The following is a 21255-nucleotide window of genomic DNA, read 5'->3' as shown; positions in this document are numbered from 1 at the left end:
AATCCATGCCTATTCAACAGATAAGGCGTGAGCTTGGCCTCTGCTCTCTCGAAGTATCTCAGTGGAAAAAGCTAAACTTAAGGGAAATGCCTAAACCCAGAGGCACCACCAATGCTGGCAATGATCAGATCTGCCATTCTGACAAAGGAAGAAACATCTGGAACAAATAGGGAACCAAGTGCGGTAAAAATCTGGATCCTCTCAGAAGCTGCTCTAGAAGATCTTTGGATTTCTGCGGCGATGGTTGAAAAGAAATTGTGGACCATGGACTGGATAACCACTGGCGACAAACTAACTGAATATAAACTATACAATGATGCAGCAAAAGAGCCGAGAAGCAGTGGCTCCTTACCAGACTATTTCAGAAAATTTCCAGACCCAAATTTGAGAACAGACTGAGAATTTGGATGAACTGCTGTAAAAGTGATTTCAATGTGTCAATGTGGGCTACAAGGAGGGGATTCTCCTCAGACGGCAGATTCCGTAAAGCTGTCGTTCAGGTGGAAATCTTCGGCATTTATTCTCTGCCTGCAAATCACTAAGCTCGCTCAAAACAAAATACTTGGAAAATTCGTAGCAGATTTTACTAGCATGACTGTGGGTGAATGGTGGCTATGGCTAATGAGCAGGGAAAAAGCTGAGCCTATCATTTGCAGCAGTACAATTTCTACGAGAAGCTGTTAATCTATAGCATGAAGGCCATTAGATCTACTGTAGGCCCAATGAAACTCTGTCCTGATATGGATGTTGGCCTGGAACTGGATTTGACCTGATTTTGCAAATGTTTTTCGCACTAATAATAAAACTAAAACAATGAGTTCTTACCAATGAATTGCGGAATGCCATTCTTAAACTTACCCTGAATAGCTTTGCCATTCTAAAAGTGTACACATTAAAGTTACTCACCGTAGTGACTAAAGTAGTCATAGTACATAGTCCCCTTTCCTCCATCCTTGTGGGAGTCCCCCCCCCAACCTGGTAACGGTACCGGAACCTTGGATAGCGAAAAAGTGAGCTCCCACCCTTTAAATTTAGTATAGCGGGCAGGCACAGCCTCGGGCGTGGCAACTCCCTGCCGAGGCACCGCCCTCCGGCTCATCACCTCAGTTCCCTTTGAACACATCAGATGCTTAGATACCTGGCTACGCTGATTACATATTAGGCATTGGCATACTAGTAGAGGAAGGCGAGTGGGCCATATGGAGGAAAGGGGACTACGAGTACTCTAGTCACTATGGTGAGTAAATAATTACTCATAAGTACTGTCCCCTTTCCTCTATCCTTGAGGGCAATTCCACCGAACAAGAACATAGGGGGGAGCTGTGATAACCTGCCTTATATATAGGACTAAGCAAAAGGTTCTTCATAACCGGCAGACCAAACTCAGCATCGCGCCTGGAGCTGGTGTCCAGTGAGTAGTGCTTACAGAAGGCCGATAGAGTGGCCCAAGTAGCCACCTTGCTGATAACATCCCAAGAACATGTCTCAAACGCGAAACCGTGGCTTTGGCTCTGACCACATAGGCATGAAACCCTCAGGAACAGGTCTCCGAAATGGCCTGAACCATCCAACAGGCAATGGAAGCCTTTGAAGCCCGAGAGCCAGGGGAGGAGCCCCCAAAAATCACAAACAATGCCTCGGACTTCCTGAAGGATTTTGTCAGAGGGAGATAAAACTTGAGGACCCTCTTGAGGTACAAGGAATGCAGGGACCCATCTGCCTCGAACTGTGGGTTCAGGAAGAACACTGGCAGGCAGATTATCTGATTCAGATGAAATGAAAGACCACCTTGGCCAAGAGGTTTGGGTGAGTGTGCAAGAGAACTGCGTCATTGTGAAACGTGAAGGGCTCGCACAAGGATAACAACAGCAGCTCACTAACCTTGTGTGCAGAGGTAAAAGCCACCAGTAAAACCCTCTTTAGTGTCACCAAGCCGATATCCACAGAGGCAATAGTCTCGAAAAGGTTGCGCTGCAAAGCTACCAGAACCACGTTGAGGTCCCAGACTCGGTGCGGCCTATGCACCAGCGGGAAAAACCTAGACAACCCCTTAAGGTGGGCCTTAACCGCCGGGTTGGCTGCAGAAAACACATGCTCAGGTGCTCAGGGGGATTGGCTACCAATAAGTGCGGCAAGTAGTCTCCTATACTCCAGAATGAGCCAGGTGTGCTGAAAAAGCTAGCACGTCATCCAGAGGACAGGTGACAGGGTCCAGAACCTCGTTACAAGCCCAATGGCAGAACCTAGTCCTTTTACTCTTATACTGGGACCGAGTCGAGGGCCTCTTGAATGACGTTCCAGTGGTCATCCGAAAATGGAGCATGTTGCATCCTCAGCTGGTCAGCAAACAGGCCACCAGTGCAAGCTTGGCCGGGTCCCGATGCTAGACCACCCCACCATTCTGTGTCAGGAATCCCCAGCGATAAATCAGAAAGGTGGACGGGACCCTGGGAGCACAACTGCAGCAGATCCGAAAATCAGGGTGTCGAAGGCCAGTGGGGGGCAGTCAGTATAAGGCTGCAAATCCATTGGAGCAGAGGGGTGATAACGCACAACTGCAGCAGTACCAACTGATCTGGAAGTTATCTCCCAGTGACCCCTACCCTCTACTCCCCACCCCTCCCCCAACTCCCCCGCGACCCAATCCTGCCCATGAAGCAAACTAAGGGCACTTGGAAATTTTGAGGGGATGCAAAAAATCTAGATCGGTGAAACCACCCCCCCCCCCCGCCCCCGTGCCCCTAACACTTGAATGGGGGCAACAACAAGGAGTCTGTGTGCAACTCCCACTCGTGGGTGTTGAACCCCAAGCGGCTCAGCTGGTCCGGGAGGTGCACTGCTGAAATCCAAATCCCCTCCGTCATGGCCTATTCCTAGATTGATATCGCCTCCATGCAGAGGAGGGAGGCGTTGGGGGGGGAGGGGGGGGCGGTCAGATTGCCACCCTGCTTGTTCAGGAAAATCGTAGTAGAAATGTCCATCCTGACCAGAACAGACCTGTCCCTGATAAGGGCCAAAAAACGCAGTTTTATATGTAGGCGGAATTAAGTCCTGGACCATGCTCCATGAAGAGCATATCCCTCCAAAGTAGCTCCCCAGCCCGAAAGGGAGAAGTCAGTCGTCACCACCAGGGTAGGCTCTGGTCAGGTGATGGGGGCTCCCACTGAAACATTGCCATCCTTCAGCCACAAGCGAAGATCGGGCAGTAAGAGCGGTAGTACAGGGACCCTGTCCGACAGACCCAGTCTCCTGATACGAAATGTTTGCCAGGTGGAGCTGGAGGCACCTCATCTTGAGATGATCACGCTGTACATTGAGCATGCAGGAGGCCATCAGGCCCAGAATGTGCAGGAGCTTCCATGCTGAAGTGTGGAGCTGGCCATAAAGTGAAACACTGCCTTGCAGAGGGACAGGAGCCTCTCGGACGTAGGGAACACCTCCTGAACGATAGTGTTCCAATGCGCCCCTAGGAATACCAGTTCCTCAGATGGGCACAACTGACTTCCTCTGGCTGAGTGAGAACCCCAGCTAATGAAGGCATCTGCCAATCTCTGGCAGGAGTGCACCACCCCTTTGGGTGACCCCACTCCCACTAGCCAGTCATCCAAATAAGTATACAGATGATGGTCCTCCAACCGGATAAGGCCCACCACTGCGTTCAACTTCATGAAGACACACAGGGCCGAGTTCAGGCCAAAGGGCTGCACCATGTATTGAAAGTGGTACTACAAACGTGAAACCCAGAAACTTCTGATGCAGATGGTAGAAGTGTACATGCGGGTAGGTATCCATGAGGTCCAAGAAACACATCCAGTCCTCTGCACACAGACTCGGATGTGTGGGCGGGAGATCATCTTGAAGCATTCCAGCTGTAAATACAGAATTTGAAATGACAGGTCCAGGACAACCCTCAGGCCAGCCTGGTTCTTTGGTACTGCAAAAATCCTGGAAGAGTACCTGGTGCCCCTGTCTAAAAGGAGGAACCTGTTCCATCGCCTGCATCTCCAAGAGCGAAAGGACCTTGTGTAAAAAGGGCAGGGCACCTGATCTGACAGAGGAGGAGAGGATGGGAATGGAAGAGGAAGACTGAACCTGTGGAGACTATGGATAGGATTCACAGGTTGCTGAAAAAACACTTCCAGGCGAGCTGTGTTCCCCGACCTGGACGTCACTGCTTCTTGGCGTCAGAGGCGGGGCCGAAAAAACCTGTGCAACGTCCTCTGCTGCTACCTTTTTCTTTTTTTTTTTCACTGGGCGACCAGTCAGGCATCTGTGTACTGTGGTCCTGGAACCCCTTAAAGCCAGAAAACGCACAGGGCCTGAACTCAGTCCTGCCCTCAAATTGAGGGAAGGATTTCTGTCCAGGTTTCGTCAGGATGTCCAAGGACTTGGCAGTTTGAGTGGAGGTTTTCTACTTTGTCAGCTCATCATCGGTTGAAGAATGAAAAAGGCTCACACCCTCGAAGGGCAGATCTGGAATCCGCTCCTGCACGTCAGATGAAAACACCACGCCGTCCTCATCGCGACACCAAGGCACAGCCCTCTGCTGCCTGTGTCGATGTGGGAGACGGAAGCCTCCATGAGGTCCTGCACAATGGCCCGGGCATGTGCCAGACCAGCCTTCAGGGAGGCTTGCTTGTCCGAAAGGAGGTCGGGCAGAAATTCCCCCCAAGCTCCCTCCAGAGTTTCTGGTCAGCCGCTGCTGCCAAGAGGGCGTCTGCGTTGGCTTGCAGCAGATGCAGTACTGAGATAGAATAAAAGCGCATTCCCAGAGACTTGGACTCTTTGTCCTCCTTGGAAAGACAAGTGGGGGAAGACAAGTGGGGGAAGACAACGAAGACGATGGCTTAGAATACAAGGAGGCCGCATCCACCAATGAAGAATTAAATGTGCCCAACATTTTACCTTATTCGTCATTATTTCTAAAAATTGCTTATATTTCATTTCAATGAAACATGCATGTTTAGGGAACACTGTTTTTAACCAATGTCTCATTTATTGGTATCTTTCCTTTTTACATAATTTGTGTGCTCAACATTTAGCATAGGTACTTTACTGGAAACCTTTTGCCCTCCAGCATATATTTATTAAATGCCTCGTACTCCGTATCATTTTCACCAGATTAAATGTTTTGTAAACAAATTTTTAACATTTACTGGTTCAATACAAACATACAAACAGTGCTTGTATCAAAAAAAGAAAACAGACCAGAGCAGTGGATCTATTCCTCTGCTATCAACACGTGTTGCGACTCACACTAATCGCCCAACTGCACACGTATTTTTATTCCATTTCCAAAAATGGACCCTATTTTTGGAAATGTAGAAAAAAAAAATATATAGTGTAAATGAACCTAGGTTCCCAACATATTGGGTTTTCCCTTCTGTAAAGGTGACCACTGAAGAATGAGGCTTTAGGTGGTAGGCCAGGAGGATCGGCTCCCAGTCTGTCAGCCTGAACCTGCTGTCCAACTTATTGTTCATCTGAGCGTTGGCCCTGGACTTCTCCCACACCTTTCACGCCACCGGCAGGACATCCTTCTGGAGAGGGATGCCAGACCGGATCGTGGTGCGCTTACCCAAGACCTCAGCTAACTCTCCCGACTCCTGGGGGTCTTCCTTGGGCAGAGGGACCCCAAAGAACTCCGCCAGGCACTAAAGGCAATCATGAAAGGCCTTACCGGATGCTGAGGGTTTACCGTTGTTGCACTTTTTTTTCACAGCTTTTGGGGAACCCGGGCCCTGGGACTGGTGCCAACTGGGCGCCCCCCCCCCCACTAAGTCTGCTGCCGAAAGACTGGTCCAACAGCGTTTAGTGGCATTGGTGGTACAGGAGGCGGTAGAGGGGTCTGAATAAGCGGCAGGGCCCGGCCCGGGGAAGGACCAGCACTGTAACCGGCAGTGCCGGAGGAACGGGAGGCGTACCCAGGAGGAGGCCAGGGCGGTGCCACCTGCAGGATGACCTCCTACAAGAGCCCCTTTACCTGATGGGAATGCACGAGGAAGCGCTCGAAGAAGCGCTCCTCGCAAGCTGCCGCGTTTCCTAGGGGCCCGGCCTTTACGAGGCGCTGGGCCTCGGCTCCTGGTCAAAGCACTGAGGCGCCTGGGGCGTATGATGGGTAGATGCATCCCTGAGAAAACCAGATGGCAGTGGATTGTATGGAAGAGGCGCCTCCAGAGGGAAGGGGACTGGGATCATCTTGCAAAGCCCATTCAATGGGCGAATGCATGGGCAGGCCCAGAGCTGGATCCAAGATTGGCCTGGCAGGCTCCGCCACGTGCCTCTGCCCTTTTGGAGCCTTGCGCCACACCCTGGGCGGGAGGGCGCGAAGGCCCTGCGCCACAAGAGGCCTCAGACACGGGCAGATACAGCTTCGTCTTGCACCCAAAGCAGAAACGTCGACCTCAGGTAGGCGCTGACACCTCAGCCGGCCGGTAGTCCCAAGACCCTGACTCACGACCTCGGTGCGAGCTCCAGTAGGCTGACTCCCCCAGCACCTGTGCCCTGCCAAGGACAGCCTGGTAGGTCCCCCCTGAGTCCCTCAGCTTTGGAGCTGGTCGCCTTCAAGGCCTCTGGCCTGCCAGAAACTGAATCCGAGGAACCCCGATCCACTGGAACCCCAGAGAAGGCATTGCCGCGCAGTGGAACCATGCTGAACAGAGGGCCTACCTTGTGTTGACGAGAGGTCCTGGAGAGGAAGTCCTTAAGGTGGGGCGGAGGAGACGTGTGGAAGCTCTCCTTCCACTGTGACAACCGATTCTTCAATGCCCTGTGAACAAGAGTGCTGCAAGCCGAACATGCGTCCTAGAGGACGTCGGGCCCTAAACATTAAAGAGTGCATGGGGGTCCAACGCCAGGAAGGAGCGGTCAAATGAGGCACATCTCGTGCATCCTCCTGCGGCTGCATGCGCCGGGGAGGGGAGGCGGGGCACTGAAGGGAAGATGAATAGGATTGAAAAAACAAAAACAGGGATCAAGCAGAAAGCTTAAAAAACCTCTTTACCGGCTGCAAGGTCCGACACTGTCCATGCGGAAAAAGGGATTGAGGGGAGGCACCGGAGGGCGTGCCCTCCCCGGGGTGTTCCCACGTCAGAGGCCGTGCACTACACTAAATCTAAAGTGGGAAACTCAATATTTCCCCGCCAAAGGTTCTGGTACCTCCCCAGGTTGGGTGGACGTCCACAAGGGTGGAGCAAAGGGGATGGGACTTATGAGTATTGGGTTATGCTTTCCCTGAACTGCTTTAGAGCAGTTCTAAAAATAGCCATAAAGTTCTTACTTACCTTAGAATTGTAGCATACACTTCTGAAAAGTATCATTGGTTAAACTGTCTATTCCTATAAAATAAAAAGTGTCATAAATTTATATACCAATAGGTTATACTGACCTTGAATAGCTGTTGCTCTTCAACTGTAATTGGGTATTGCTTTCCCCAAATTGCTTAGTGCACTTTTACAATAGTTAACTGTGCTCATACTTGTCCTTAAGTAGCTTAAAGGCATCTCCAAAAAATATATGTTACTTTACTGGTTGCTAGTGATTCCATCGACAGCCAAACCAACGACAACCATGCCATTGACAAAAAAACCATCTTAAAAAAAAAATAACAAAAAAACCCCACATCTAATGCATTTTTATTTGTTTTAAATGGGGGCCCCCCCCCCAAACCTCCTTTTTTAAAACATTAAAAACACATTTTTACTAAACTAAACCCTTTAAAAAAAATGCATTCAATGTTTTTTTCCCCCCCGATACATTTCTTTCGGTGGAATCCATTCCAGGCCTCTATTTTTGATTCTTACCATCCTGACAAATTGGACTGTCTTAGCCAGAATCTTCTTCACCTGCAGTTTCTGAACTCTTAGTAACATCCATCTGGCTCAAGTGTTTAAGGCAGGATATCACCGTCCTGGTCATCCCAGCTTGAAAACCTGAATGGCAAGCTATTGCTCCTCCACTCCATGTTAGGATAGTTTGGTGCATTGCCACCTGTTGTCTCATCATGGTATAATTTCCTTGCCGACCAGCTGTACCCTCCTGCTCCCCAGAGGCAACCTTTGACCCTGGTTGGGGTCTACAGTGCTCCAGTCACTGTCATTGCTGCTACAGGGGATGTGCCCAGTGGTTGGCCTCTCATTTTGGCTATTTTACTTGGGATATTTGTCAAGAACAAGCTGGGTTGGGGTTTTAAGTCACTCCAGTCTGAGCCCCAGTAGCAGTTAGAAGTATCTGTACTAAAATCACATTTTCCCCCTTGCTGTTTCTGTGCTGAATTCAGAGCAACCATTGCCGTAAGTGGATCTGTGTGATTTGGCCGTGGCATAATTGTTCGCGGCGGAATGGACCGTAGTCAATTTCACTGCAAAAGCAATTTTGCTGCGGCCAAAATTCACACTACTATGCCCCCCCCACCGCTCCCAATACATCTCCACCCCCACCCCAACAACCTTTCGCACATCTGCTTTCTTTCTGACCCTACGGTGTCAGTTCCGTCCCTCTTACACAGGTCAGGTCCAACGCCTCAGAGTCAGCTTTTCTCATTTCTTTCCCCCGTCTCCATTCATCAGGAAGCAGGAGACACCCTTACTACCCCCCACATGCCATCAATACTGAACATGCGACGCAAGGGACACCCCTGCAACCCCTGCTCCCCATGTTCGGTAGTGATCACTCAATTTGATTTAATGGTACTAGCCAAATTCGGCCAGATGTTCCATTCGATCAATTAAAATCGATCACATTGGGTAGTACCCCGTAAGTACATGTCACCAATACAAGATTCCATCTTTTATTTGGTTCTCAAGGGTCACCTCGGTCAGGGATGTTAGGAAAGATCCTTTAGGCAACTTTTCCTGCATAGTCTATGGACCCCCAAATTATTAGCTTTTATTTTTTTGACCTGTCCCGACATTTTACAGAGTAGTGCAGTCTTCAGCTTCACTTCCCTGGCTTTTTTGCTCATTTGGTCATGGGGAAACTAATCAGTCCGTCAGACAATTAGTACTGGGAAACTAGGTTTCCCTTTTGTCTGACTTTTTACGAGTTTTGGTAACTTTTGTAACAGTGCACACTGCATCTTACAATGAAGTTCATGGAGATACTTTTATATCACCCTAGCCCTTTTACACTGGGGCTTTTGGTTACTTTTATATGTGCCTAAAGACAAGCTGGTGGCAGCAGTTACATGTTCTTTCATTTTGCAGTACTCAGTGTGCACATTCACGTTTATCGCTTTTGGCTACTAAACACGCATAGTGACCACAAATGGCCCTGCCACGAGGTTTTTCGCTTGTTCTTTGGCCATTTTGTTTTCTGGCCTTCCCCCTGCCTTCCCAGGACCAGAAATCCCCAATATGGTAATACATTTGTCCAGGAAAGCCACTGCTTTCGTAGGCTAGTGCATGCCATGTTTGTGTGGACACAGGAAAGGGGTGGGACTATCTGGTCCCAGTTCACAAACTGTGGTGCCTGAAAGTCTAGTGTGCATGCATGAGTAAAACCCACAGTGGTCCCCGATTGGGCCACTGCTGGCTGCGTAGCACAAACCCATGCTATTGGAGGGCTGAATTTGATCCCTCACCTGAATGTAGGATAAGGAGTCCCGCAGCCATCCATGAGATCAGCAATGGAGCCAAGTATCTTGTGTAGCCCACTAAAGATCTGTGAATGACTTCTAAAGAGGCATGATGACCTTTCCTGCAACTGTCCTGGTGAAGACCTGTTGGTTTACCTAATCTGAGGGGGCCCTTAAAAGTGCTTCAAGCTTTGGACTTGGTGGGACGCCTTCTCACATTCCTGCAATTTAGAGCCTTCAGAATCTAACCTGGACCGATCAGCTATGAATTGAGATACCGTGCCAGAAGCATCACCATTTCGCGTTTCTGTCTGGAACTTCGGTGGTCACCAGCTCCTACAAGTCTCCTTCCTGCCAAGTTTCATCTTCCCAGCGCAAAAAAAAAAAAGCCACTTACCTATTGGTCCATTTCCGAGCCTCACCTGCTGGTAATCCCGCTCACGTCGCACCACATCCCTTGTGCCGGTCCTCGCCATTCTTCCCTGTTTCTTCGGGCCACCATGGAAAGGGAGAAGGGACTACACGTAGTCCCTTCTCCCTGTTCCATGACGACTTTTTTATTTTTATTTACAAGCGAGTCAATGGCCGCCATGGAAAGGGAGAACGTCTCCCCCTTCCATGGTGGGCATTTTCTTTGGTTGCTATGGCCGCCACAGAAAGAGAAAACAGACCACATGTCTCGCAGCTGGGGAAAAAAAAGAAAAAAAAAATACACCATTAGTGCCCCGGTCTAACGGGCCGGGGTACTAATGGCAATAAGCCCCTCGACTGCGGGCCATTACTGCATAAGGTAATGACCCAGGGCCTTCATTAAGACCCTTGCTACGCTCGGGCCTGTAACTATGGGCCCCAGAGGCATTACCTTATGCAGTAATGGCCCGCAGTCTCAGGGATTATTGCCTAAATGTGTCCCAATTCTTATCTACCACAAAGGGTTTACGCACGTTATATTTTTCAAGATTAGTGTTCCAGGGGTGTGCTAGACCACACTGCTATAGAACCAATTTACAATCACTGAAAACCATAAAATATTAGCACGTGCAATCCATTTGATAAAATCTGAGTTCAATATCTACTGACAATGGTTCAGATAAGATTTTGAAGTGGGAATATTTTACTCAATTTTTTTTTTTAAGTTGGTGGTAAAATGACTTTTTTTGGAGTAAAAATGTAAGTCTATTTCCCAATGGGAGTATTTTAAAAACGAGTAAATGTTTTACTGGAAATCTGGAATATTTTTGTAATCATTTCTTTAGACGTAGTTATTCATGTACATTAAAATATGCATGTTTACTTCTTCCGATCAAGCAGTAGTAAAGAGCAAGGGAACAAGTTCCGAAGGGTCTGCTCCCTATTTTTTGTTGGGAGTATTTTTACTCCAATACTCCCAATTTGTATTTTTTGGAGACTATTTCCCTATGTCTAGGGAATAAAATTGCCCGTTATGCCCCTTATCTGTAGGGCTGTCTAAATAGATCTGCTTTTGTGAGCCCACTGCCAGTGGCCTGTGTTAGGGAGTTTTACAAAAGTGCACCTTATGTAAGAGTTTGAAGACTCACATTTGAGACCCTCGCCACCAACTCTTAGTATAGGCCTGAACCACACCGGCTTTGTTGGTAGCAATGGCTGAGCAACCAGACTCATTTTAGGAGGGCGGAAGGGCTGTAGGCAGTACATAGAACTTAGAGTATACACATAGGACCAAAAAAAAACAAACAAAAGAAAATAACACAAAGACACTAAAAGTTACCTCAAAACAATTGTTTCTTTTATGTAAACACCAAGGTAAAGGTGATTCTTCAGAAAGGTAAGTACTATAGCACACACTACATAACTTAGAACTACTGCAATTTTTACAATAAGTAAATCACTTTGGTAATACATTAGAATAGAAGTATGCAATTCAAAAGGCAAGTTAAATACTTTTGTAATAGCTATCGGAATATCTTTTTAGGTACAAAAGAATGAAACAAAACCAACACAAAGCAGGTAAATACTTTGCAATCATTTCACAGAGGCCTTGGGATTTAGTAGTCCATCCCCATCTAGTTATGAGCTTCTCAGAGTCCGGCTGGAGGGCAAAACCGGTAAAGCACAAGCTGTAGAAAGTCCAAAGGTTGCAGAGGAAGTCCAGTAGCAAGTAACAGTTTATGTTGGGGAGAAGGCTCCCGATAGGCAAATCTATGCAAAACACACGAATCAGCACACCAGCAACACAGGAGCAGCAGAGCAAGTTCCACCAAGAGTCTCATTGTGCCATGGAAGTGAAGAAAATGACGCAGCACGATGCAGCAGCAGACCTTGTCAGTGGAGTGAAGAGGCTCCCGGCAAAGGATTCTTCATGGTTCTGCTATTGTGGCACCTTTTTCAAGACACCAGTGAAGAACGATTACCACCCAGTTGATTAGTCTTGCTTTCTTGGTCTAGCACTCTGGTGAGCGGACTTCAAGGAGTAGAATCTTGCCTCTGGAGGTCTGGAAGGAGTCCGAAGTTACGGAAATATTCGATCTTCGGAAGACTATGCACTACACAATGGCCAAAGGTCCTAGGGTATAGTGGTTTGAGGCCCATGAAGGTCACAGATCACCATGGGATGGCTCGAAATGCAGGGTGTCTTGAGACCGTTCGACCCACCAGTCCAAGGGAGAGAGAAGTCCTTTTCAGGGCTCTCTAGACACTTGGAAGAAAGGTGTCAAATAGCAGCGATTACTCATAAGGCATCTCCGGTCATCTGGAAGCAGATGCAGACTTCTCTCTTCTTCCTCCTTGTCGTCTCTTCAGTTCCAGTGGTGAGCTGGTCTTCAGCCTCGGGATCCATGCCTCTTATGTAGGAACCCAGCCAATCAGCACCCATGCACCATTCAAACTGTGGGGAATGGCTGTCCTTTTACGACAGCCAGCCTCCCAGTTGGAACTGGTTCCAGGCAGGCACAGTAGACGACAAAGAACAGCAGAGCTTGAGTCCTCCCCAGTTTCCTGTCCTCACAGAAACACCGGCGCCTTAGCAGACTTCACGAAGGGATCCCGCCAAAGACAAAAGTCAAACCAGGACCTCCCCCATCCTGCACAGCAGAAGGACCAAGAAGGGACAAGCCATCTTGAATTGGGGAAAAAAGAACACTCACCATTTTGGGTCAATGGTGACCCTTCTGTGCACTACTGCGGCAGTGAGTACAGCCTGGGAGTAAGAATTGCACAAACGTAGGAAGGATTAAAAAAAAAAAACTGCCACAAGCCATTCAGATTAGCTTGATACAGTAACCAAAAAGATACAGAAGTGAGAAAGGGGATACAGTGTAACTTCTCAGCACTCCCCACAAGGTGGGGTGTGCTGATCTTGCAATAGAAAAAGATAGGAAGGATACTAAATATCCTCCTGCCCTTGGGAACATGTGATCCCACAAGGGAAATCCGAAAATAAAAAGCTGTGGGCTGCAAAAGTCAAAGACAGATGCCATACCAAGAAAAGGGTATACAAAATACAAATGTATCACAAAGCTAGGGTAAAAGAACGAGTAGTGTGGAAGAAAAAGAAAAAAAAAAGGTCCCCACTTACTCAGGGGAACAGACCGGAAATCCAGCAAAACATGCTGGGGGCCTCACATGTGAAGGAGATTTCACCTTAAAATGGAAATCTACCCAACAGCATGCAACCATACCATAGCTCAAGGATGAGACAGAGAAGAGAATTATTTTCTTCCCCACTACCCTCCCCTCCCCTCATGGATTGCAGAATTTTCTCTGAGGTATCGCAATCTAAACTGAAGTCGATCAACCACATGGATTGATAATTACTCACATTTTGGCATGTACATCTAGAAAAATATTTTGAAAAGTATCGGGCATTTTAATTGATCTTTACTAATTCAATGGATCGGTTTAAATGTATATGCCTGAGAAACAAGGGTTCTTAAGAGTTGGACTTTAAGGTAGCACTGCAATCCAGGAATCTGAACACAGCTTTCAGGTTTTCAGGAGAGCACAGTTCAAGGGTGACCATGAGACACTAATACCAGATCTCCAAGCATACTTGTATAATAGCTCAGCGGCAACATGCTCGCCTTGGAAGCAAGATGACATGGAGCCACACAGGTTCGATCCCTGGGTCCACGCATAGAAACCTCTGGGTATTAAGCGGGTTATAAATAACCTATCATAATACAAAGTATACCAAATGGTCACAGTAATGAACATACCAAGACCCTATGAAAGGTGCCAAGAGCCTCAGATGAGAACCGTCGCACTAAATAAGGCAGCATCATTCTTTCAATAGGTTGTTTGATACCAGCTTGGGTCAGAAGCAGTCTGTTTTCATCGTTAAGTACCTCAAAACATTTTGCATATTTGAATACACAAGTGAAACAGACTATAAAAGGGAACAGTGGCAAGTTATGTTAACACTGTACGAATCACGTACATCAATTATGACAACACTGACCTTTGGGTCTATGCCGAGGGCTTTCAGGTTCACTTCTTCGGCTGCTCCGCTCACTGCTCCGCTCACTGCTCCGCTCAGAATTGCCATCACGGTCATGTCTGCTGCTCCCGCCATGCCTGTTCCGGTCTCGGTCTTCTAACCACCGCAAATAAAAAATAGGATATTACTTTATATGTTCTACCCAAAAGATAGACAAGACCTCTATAATGTTAGCTGTAAGGGTGGACGTTGGTAATGTAGTACAGTTACCTTCATAGAATAAATCACACTAGCACACTGCAAAATATAAAATCACACCGACTATTAGGTCAAATAAGTGCTTTGGGTTAAACATTACACATAGCACAAACACAGCATATGTAGAACAGCCGTAATGTCAGTGGATATATGATATTATGTGATATGGCATTTATAACGTGCCTATACACAAGTGTTTCAAGGCGCGACACAAGTGTTTCAAGGCGCGACACAAGTGTTTCAAGGCGCGACACAAGTGTTTCAAGGCGCGACACAAGTGTTTCAAGGCGCGACACAAGTGTTTCAAGGCGCGACACAAGTGTTTCAAGGCGCGACACAAGTGTTTCAAGGCGCGACACAAGTGTTTCAAGGCGCGACACAAGTGTTTCAAGGCGCGACACAAGTGTTTCAAGGCAACCCATTACAAAACTATGTGTGTCGCTAAGGGATAGGAAGAAAAGGGAACCCTAGACAAAATTCACATGTATACAGTTCTACAGTTAATGATCAGGCCCTAAAATGCCACACAGAAACAAGTCCCATACTATACCTCTAGCACATAGAACAAAATGTGACAAGTGCACAACATACCTTACAACAGCACCTAGAGGGAATGAAGCGGCTTAACACTGAACAGGCAAAGCCCACAGGGACCACCATAAATCAGGATGTCAGACTTCGAGTTACACACCCATAAGGTCTTATTCGATTAAGATCCATGTATAACTAGAAGTTATAAAAACGTTATTTGGAGCATTTTCAGGGCAAGGAATGTAATAGATTTTAAATATGTAGATCCAAAAAATAAATAAATAAATAAAATAAAAAAATCAAAGCCTAGAGACCCAAGCTATTCCTCACTGATGAGGCCCAACAAGGCCAAAACATGTTTGGGGATGCTTGTGGTCTTGTGCAGCAGGGATGTGACCATATGTAACTCCTGATTTGCATATGGAGTTTCACCTTTTGTAATGGCTTGGCAGGCGAAGAACGATGGTCTGGCAGGTTGGGTTGCCCAGAGCAATACCAGAGATCAACATTAATTCTAAACATTCCAGCCATCACCTATTATTTTGCTGTAGTAGCCTGCAGTAAACTACCCAGAAACAATCCCAGCCTAGGATATTTTGTATTTGCATTCAAGAAAGGGGTGTCATTTGGAACAGAAATTACTAACAAAGTTGCCAGCAACAGAGCAGACAGTCCTACAGTAAGGTGCCTTTAGGAAAGTGCATTGCTAGATTGAATGACATATTGGGTGGTGAAGGGCAAGACTGGGAACAAACTAGGGACAGGGGGACATTACAACAATTGACACGGAGCATGAGAATAATATTCACAATTAGTAGCAATTCTGAGTGAAGAATGCAGCAGTGGTGGGTAGGACAGCTTGGAAAGGAGGGTGGCCAGGTTGAGAGGGATGAGTATTTGCTAGCAGGTGAAATTTGACCCTCGTTCTGAAGAGATGACTGTTCCGCATAGGAGAGCAAGGGTGGGGGGGGGGGTTCGGGGAGCGGGAGGCGGCAAAAAGAGGGCATGGGGAAACCTAGGTTGAGAAGAGACTAGGAGCAGATGTCAAGAGAAAGTGTAGAGTGAGATGCATTCATTGAGGTAGAGGGGAGACAAGACCATGGATTCATTTATAGACTAGCAACAGGACCTTAAAGAGCATTTTGCTTGGAGAGCCATCAAGTTTGGGTACAGCAGATTGAGAAAGATCAGGGCCGCTTAAAAAGGATGTCTCACCAAGGTGAGGACTTCATTGAGGGAAGCAAAAGAGCAGAGGGTTAGATCAAGAAGTAGGTTCTTGAACTAGTCCAGTTTGCTGGGCACAGGATTAGAGACAGGGGTTTTGTTTGAGTGGAGTGTAATGTGGGGGAATTTTTCTAATGGTCACCGTCAAAGAAACCCCAACGTTGCAAGAAATGGTTGAGGCAATCAAAGGGGATGGGTGGGGTTAGCATTGGAGGCAGGAATAATGCAAGGACGTTAATCTTCAAAGAATTCAGAATGAGGCAGTGTTAAAATGGTTTTCCAAAATCAGTCCTGGTGGGTGGAATTTGGGAGGCCATCCTATTATTGTGAACAGTGAAGACAGAGGTTAGCCAAAACCCAATCACGGTAAGGTAGCTCCGCACTCAAGGCCTAGTCTCAAGAAGGTTGACAAGGAGTTCATACAGAGCACACCAAAATTAATATATGTATGATACATTACTCACCGTAACCGTATTTCTGATGCTTGTATCTGCTTAGATTCACATGCTGTGCATAGGCCGACATCTAGTGGAAGCTGCGGAGTATTACAGTTGTTTTCGAAACTCGAAAAGGGACATCGACAGGGCGTGCCAGTAATACTATCCTTAGTGTGACGTCCACTGTACGCATGATCCCTCGCGCGTCGAGGTACCTCAGATTATTTTTCTCACATGAGGTAGCATCAGGTGTAGTGGAAGTACAATTGTATCCAAGCAGATACGTATCAGACAAGCTCATAAGCATCCGTGCGCCTTCTCTCTGAGGGGAGGAAGGGTGGGTCGCATGTGAATCTAAGCAGATACAAGCATCAGAAATACGATTACGGTGACTAATGTATCCCTTCTGAGGCTTGTGGAATCTGCTTAGATCACATGCTGTGCATCGATTAGCAAGCAGTGGAAGAAGGAGGTGGGATGTGAGAAGGTTCATGAGCGAATAAATGTCTTAGAACTGCTTGTCCCACTTGTGCATCTGTCTTGGAATGAGTGTCAATGCAGTGGTGCTGAGTGAAAGTATGTATAGAGCTCTATGTAGCTGCTTTGCAAACACTGTTTAAAGGGACATTTGCAATGAAAGCCAGAGTGGCTCCAGTACCTCTTGTGGAGTGGGCCCTTGGCGTAAAAGGCAGTGTTTTATTTGAAAGGGAATAGCACAGTTTGATACATCTGACTATCCACCTAGAGATGGCATTTTTAGAGATGCGATCTCCTTCTCTGCCTGGCACTATGGAGACAAACAGTTGATCTGTTTTTCTTAGTGGTCTGGTCTTGTCTACGTAGTAGAAGACCGCCCTCCTCACATCTAGTGTGTGGAGTTTTACCTCAGCAGAACTTTTGGGTTCCTGGAAGAAAGCCGGAAGCTCAATAGACTGGGTAACATGGAATTTGGAAATTAATTTAGGTGAGAAAATAGGGCGAGTCTGTAAAACCAGTTTGTCCTTATGTATAGTAAAGAAAGGATCCTGCACTGACAGAGCTTGGATTTCACTGACCCTACCTATGGAAGTGATGGCTACTAAGAAGGCAGTTTTATAAGTCAGGTGTTTGAGACTAGACTTATAGGCCCAAAGGGAGGTCCCAGTAGCTAAGCGAGTACCACATAAAGGTCCCAACCTGACGGTGGGTTAGAAATTGGAGGGTGGAGTCTTTTTACCCCTTCCATAAATGCTTTGAAGACTGGTACCTTCCACCATGAAACCTTGTTATGGGAAGTGGTGTAGGCTGACAAAGCCACCAGGTGTACCTTTAGCGAGTTAAACACCAACCCTGCATCGAGTAAGTGGAGCATATAGGGGGTTGATTTGCTTATTCTGGCACCAAATTATGAATGGTTTCCATTTATCATAGTAACAGTGCCTCGTGTTCGGTTTTCTTGACTCTTTCAAGATATCCATACATCTCTGCGGTAGATTGAGATGTGCGAACTCTATGACTTCAGGAGCCATTCTGCCAAGTTCATAGAGTGTGGTTGTGGGTGCACCGTTAGTCCTCTGTGCTGGGTGAGTAGGTTGTACTGGTACGGTAGTTTGATGGGTTCCCACATCGCCAGTCTGCGCAGATGTGGATACAACGGCTGTCTTGCCCACATAGGAGAAAGCATATGCGGCATCGGTTCCTTGTGCAACTTGTTCACCACCTTCCTCGTGAGAGGAGTGGGGGTGGGGGGGAGCGTAAGCAAACTTCCCTGAACAGTTCATCCATAGGGCGTTCCCCTTGGAGCCTGGCTGGGGGAACCTGGACGCGAAGTCTGTGCATGGAAGATTTTCGCTTGTGGCCAATAGGTCTATAGTTGGAAAACCCCATTGAGAGAAGAGGTGTTCTACGACTTCTTCGTGTAGACGCCACTCGTGTTTCTCTGGTAGGGGATCTCTGCTCAATGAGTATGCTAAAGCATTGAGTGCCCCTGGAACATGTTGCGATGACAGGAACATCTTCCATCCGAGTGCCTATTTCCAGATTTTTTGTGCACGTCTGGATAGATTTGGAGAGCGCGTACACCCCCCTGTTTATTGATATAAAACATTGATGTGGTGCTGTCAGTCAGGATCTGCACTGACAGGTTTGTTAAATGGGGTTCGAACACCTGGAGAGCTTTCAATACTGCCAGAAGTTCCAGCACATTGATGTGGTTCTGAGCTGCAGTGTGAGACCACAGACCCTCGGCTGTGTGGTGAAGGTAGTGACCCCCCCCCACCCTGCCAGTGAGGAATCCGTTGTGACCTCTGCTTGCATCTGTGGGTCGTAGAAGGGTTTCCCCCCTTAGTCAGGTTTTCTCTCGTCCACCAGCAAAGGTTTTGTACCAGTGTTGGCGAAACTACCACTAGATCGTCCCACTGACCGCTTGCCTGAGACCATTGTTTCGCCAACCACTCCTGAATGGGACGCAGGCGCGCGAGGAACCAGGTATATGCAAGATGATATCATGCCAATTAAACGCATTGCTTTGCGCACCCTTATCTGGCGGCCGGCCAGATCATGTGGTATTTGCAGTAACAAATTCTTTATTCTCTCCTCTGAGGGAAAGACCAATCCTTTCACTGTGTTTAGGACAGCTCCTAGAAAGTGCTTGGCACGAGGCTTGATTTTTTTCTCATTGATTTAAAAGCCCAATTGAAAGAGGAGGTTGATAGCTGTTTGGATGTTTTGTCTGCAAATCAGAGGCGATTCCCCTGTTATGAGCCAGTCGTCCAAGTAAGGGTACACTGGGAATGCCTCCCTGCGCAGGTGCACTGCCACCACCGCCAGTACCGTGGTGAATACCCTTGGAGCCGAGGCTATTCCAAAGGGCAGCACCTTGAATTGGTAGTGCTGGTTCGCCATCTTGAAACGCAAGAATCTTCTGTGCGCTGGGAACACTGAAATATGAAAATAGGCATCTTTCATATCCAGTGTTGCCATGTAAAACTTTTTTTGAAGCGGGATTACCTCTTGTAGCGTAGTCATGCAGAACTTTTGTGGCTTGACATACTTGTTCGCAGGCCTCAAATCTAATACTGGGCGGATCGGAAGATTATTTTGGGCACAAGAAAGTAAGTTGATTAAATACCCCCGTTTACCTGGTTGGCTGGGCCCACTTCTATGGCGTCCTTTAATAGAAGCGCTGTTATTGCTTCTAGAAGGATCCATTGATGTTCCTCTGAGTGGACCTTTTGTCTTGGGGGTGATCGCGAGGACGTTGAAGTTCTATGCAGTGGGCCCCTGCTACCGTGGACAGCACCCATCTTTCCGAGGTGATACCCTCCCATGCGTGGGTGAAGTTGGAAATGCGTCCTCATACTGGAGATGCATGGGATGGTACCTGGAGCGGAATGGCACTTGCTCTGAGGTGGGGTGCCACCTCGAGCTGGGCCCCTTCCCCGATTACCATGATCTTTACGTTGTCCTCGTGGATAGCCCTGAAAGGTTTGTCCTTGGTTGTTGCCATAGGAACCTTGGCCTTGGTTGTATCCTGATCCCCCTCTGAGAATGTGGTCCGCGAAAGCGGCGAAAATTGCTGTTACCCCTTTGCCCCGTGGGCTTGTTCATGAGCTGACCTAATGACTTTACAGCGTCATACTCATCCTTTGCTTTCTTAAGTGTGTCTTCTGCAGCCTTGCCGAAGACCACATCAGGTTACACTGGCATATTAATGAAGGTGGCCTGAAGTCTGATTGGTGAAGCCATGCGTGCCTCTTTATAATAGTGCCCTCTGCGATTACTCTCCCTGCATTGTCAGCCGCGTCAAAATTTGACTTGGAGACAAGTAGACAGCTCTTCCGTCTGCTGCCACCTGAGCTAATTGAGATTTAAGTGGTTCAGGTGCGGATGAGGGCAACGCGGAAACTTCCTCCCACTCATGGTAGTTGTAACTTGCCAAAAGTGTAGCATTATTCGCAATTCTTGTCTGGTAGGCGGCAGAAGAGGCTACTCTTCTGACCATTGCATATATTTTCTTGCTCTCCTTATCTGGAGGAGCCTCGGAGGAAGCAAGAGGTGTGCCTGCTCTTTGGTGTGGTGGTAACCACCAAACAGTCTGGTTTTAACTGGCCTCTTATGTATGGGGGTCTGAAGGTGCAGGCCTGAACAGTTTTTCCAAACGCAGGTTAACAGCCTGTGTGAGATTCGGTGCCTCAAAAGAAGGTTAGATTCTACGTTGCACTTATTTTAGCAGTGGGTTAAACTGCCCTACTGTCTTTTTGTCTCCCAACAATTGTTCAGCAAAGTCTCAGTCCTCCTGTACTTCCTGTGTGTCAATGCGGAAATGTTCTGCGCTTTGGTTAAGACTTAATTGAGGAGGTTGATTGTCTACGGGGGAATCTACCACTGGAGGGTCCTGATTAATAGGGGAACTATGGAATACATGTTCGCCTCCTGGTCTGGGTCCTCATCGTCCTCATAATGAAGTTAGTCTGTGTCCTCAATAATATGAGGGTCAGATGTTTCCACAAATGAAAGATAATCCTGGTTTCCTAGATATATTTCAGGGTCATAGATCTATAATTCTGCCCTGTGCGGGGACATCAGAACGAGCCCTCTTGGTAGGAGGTTAAGGGATAAATGGTTGAGAGCCAGAAGGGGCTGAGGTGGGAGGGGTGGTCTGAACGCTTTGAAGGTAATCTGGATTTCTTTTTCAAAGACAAAGAAATTCGCCATAAAGGTCATTCTTCGCATAACTGTCGATATCCTGCAAAGACCATTCCTTAGGTTTCTCTATGGGCTTGGATAAAATTCCCTTTTGTGAAGACCTGTCCCTAGTAGTACTCTTGTCCCTA

General features: G+C 47.4%; 1 protein-coding gene across 1 annotated transcript in view; it reads right to left on the bottom strand.

Annotated features, from left to right (window-relative positions):
* DHX38 (DEAH-box helicase 38) overlaps positions 1 to 21255 on the bottom strand; it is a 2105687-nt gene that overhangs the window by 1804277 nt on the left and 280155 nt on the right. The window contains exon 4 of the mRNA XM_069635507.1: positions 14013 to 14147. Coding sequence (XP_069491608.1) covers positions 14013 to 14147 — 135 coding nt within the window. The remainder of the gene's footprint in view (positions 1 to 14012; positions 14148 to 21255) is intronic.

The sequence above is a fragment of the Ambystoma mexicanum genome, chromosome 1q, assembly GCF_040938575.1.
Source record: "Ambystoma mexicanum isolate Mex_15411 chromosome 1q, UKY_AmexF1_1, whole genome shotgun sequence".
Taxonomy (NCBI): domain Eukaryota; kingdom Metazoa; phylum Chordata; class Amphibia; order Caudata; family Ambystomatidae; genus Ambystoma; species Ambystoma mexicanum.
This window is presented reverse-complemented; position numbering and strand designations above follow the sequence as displayed.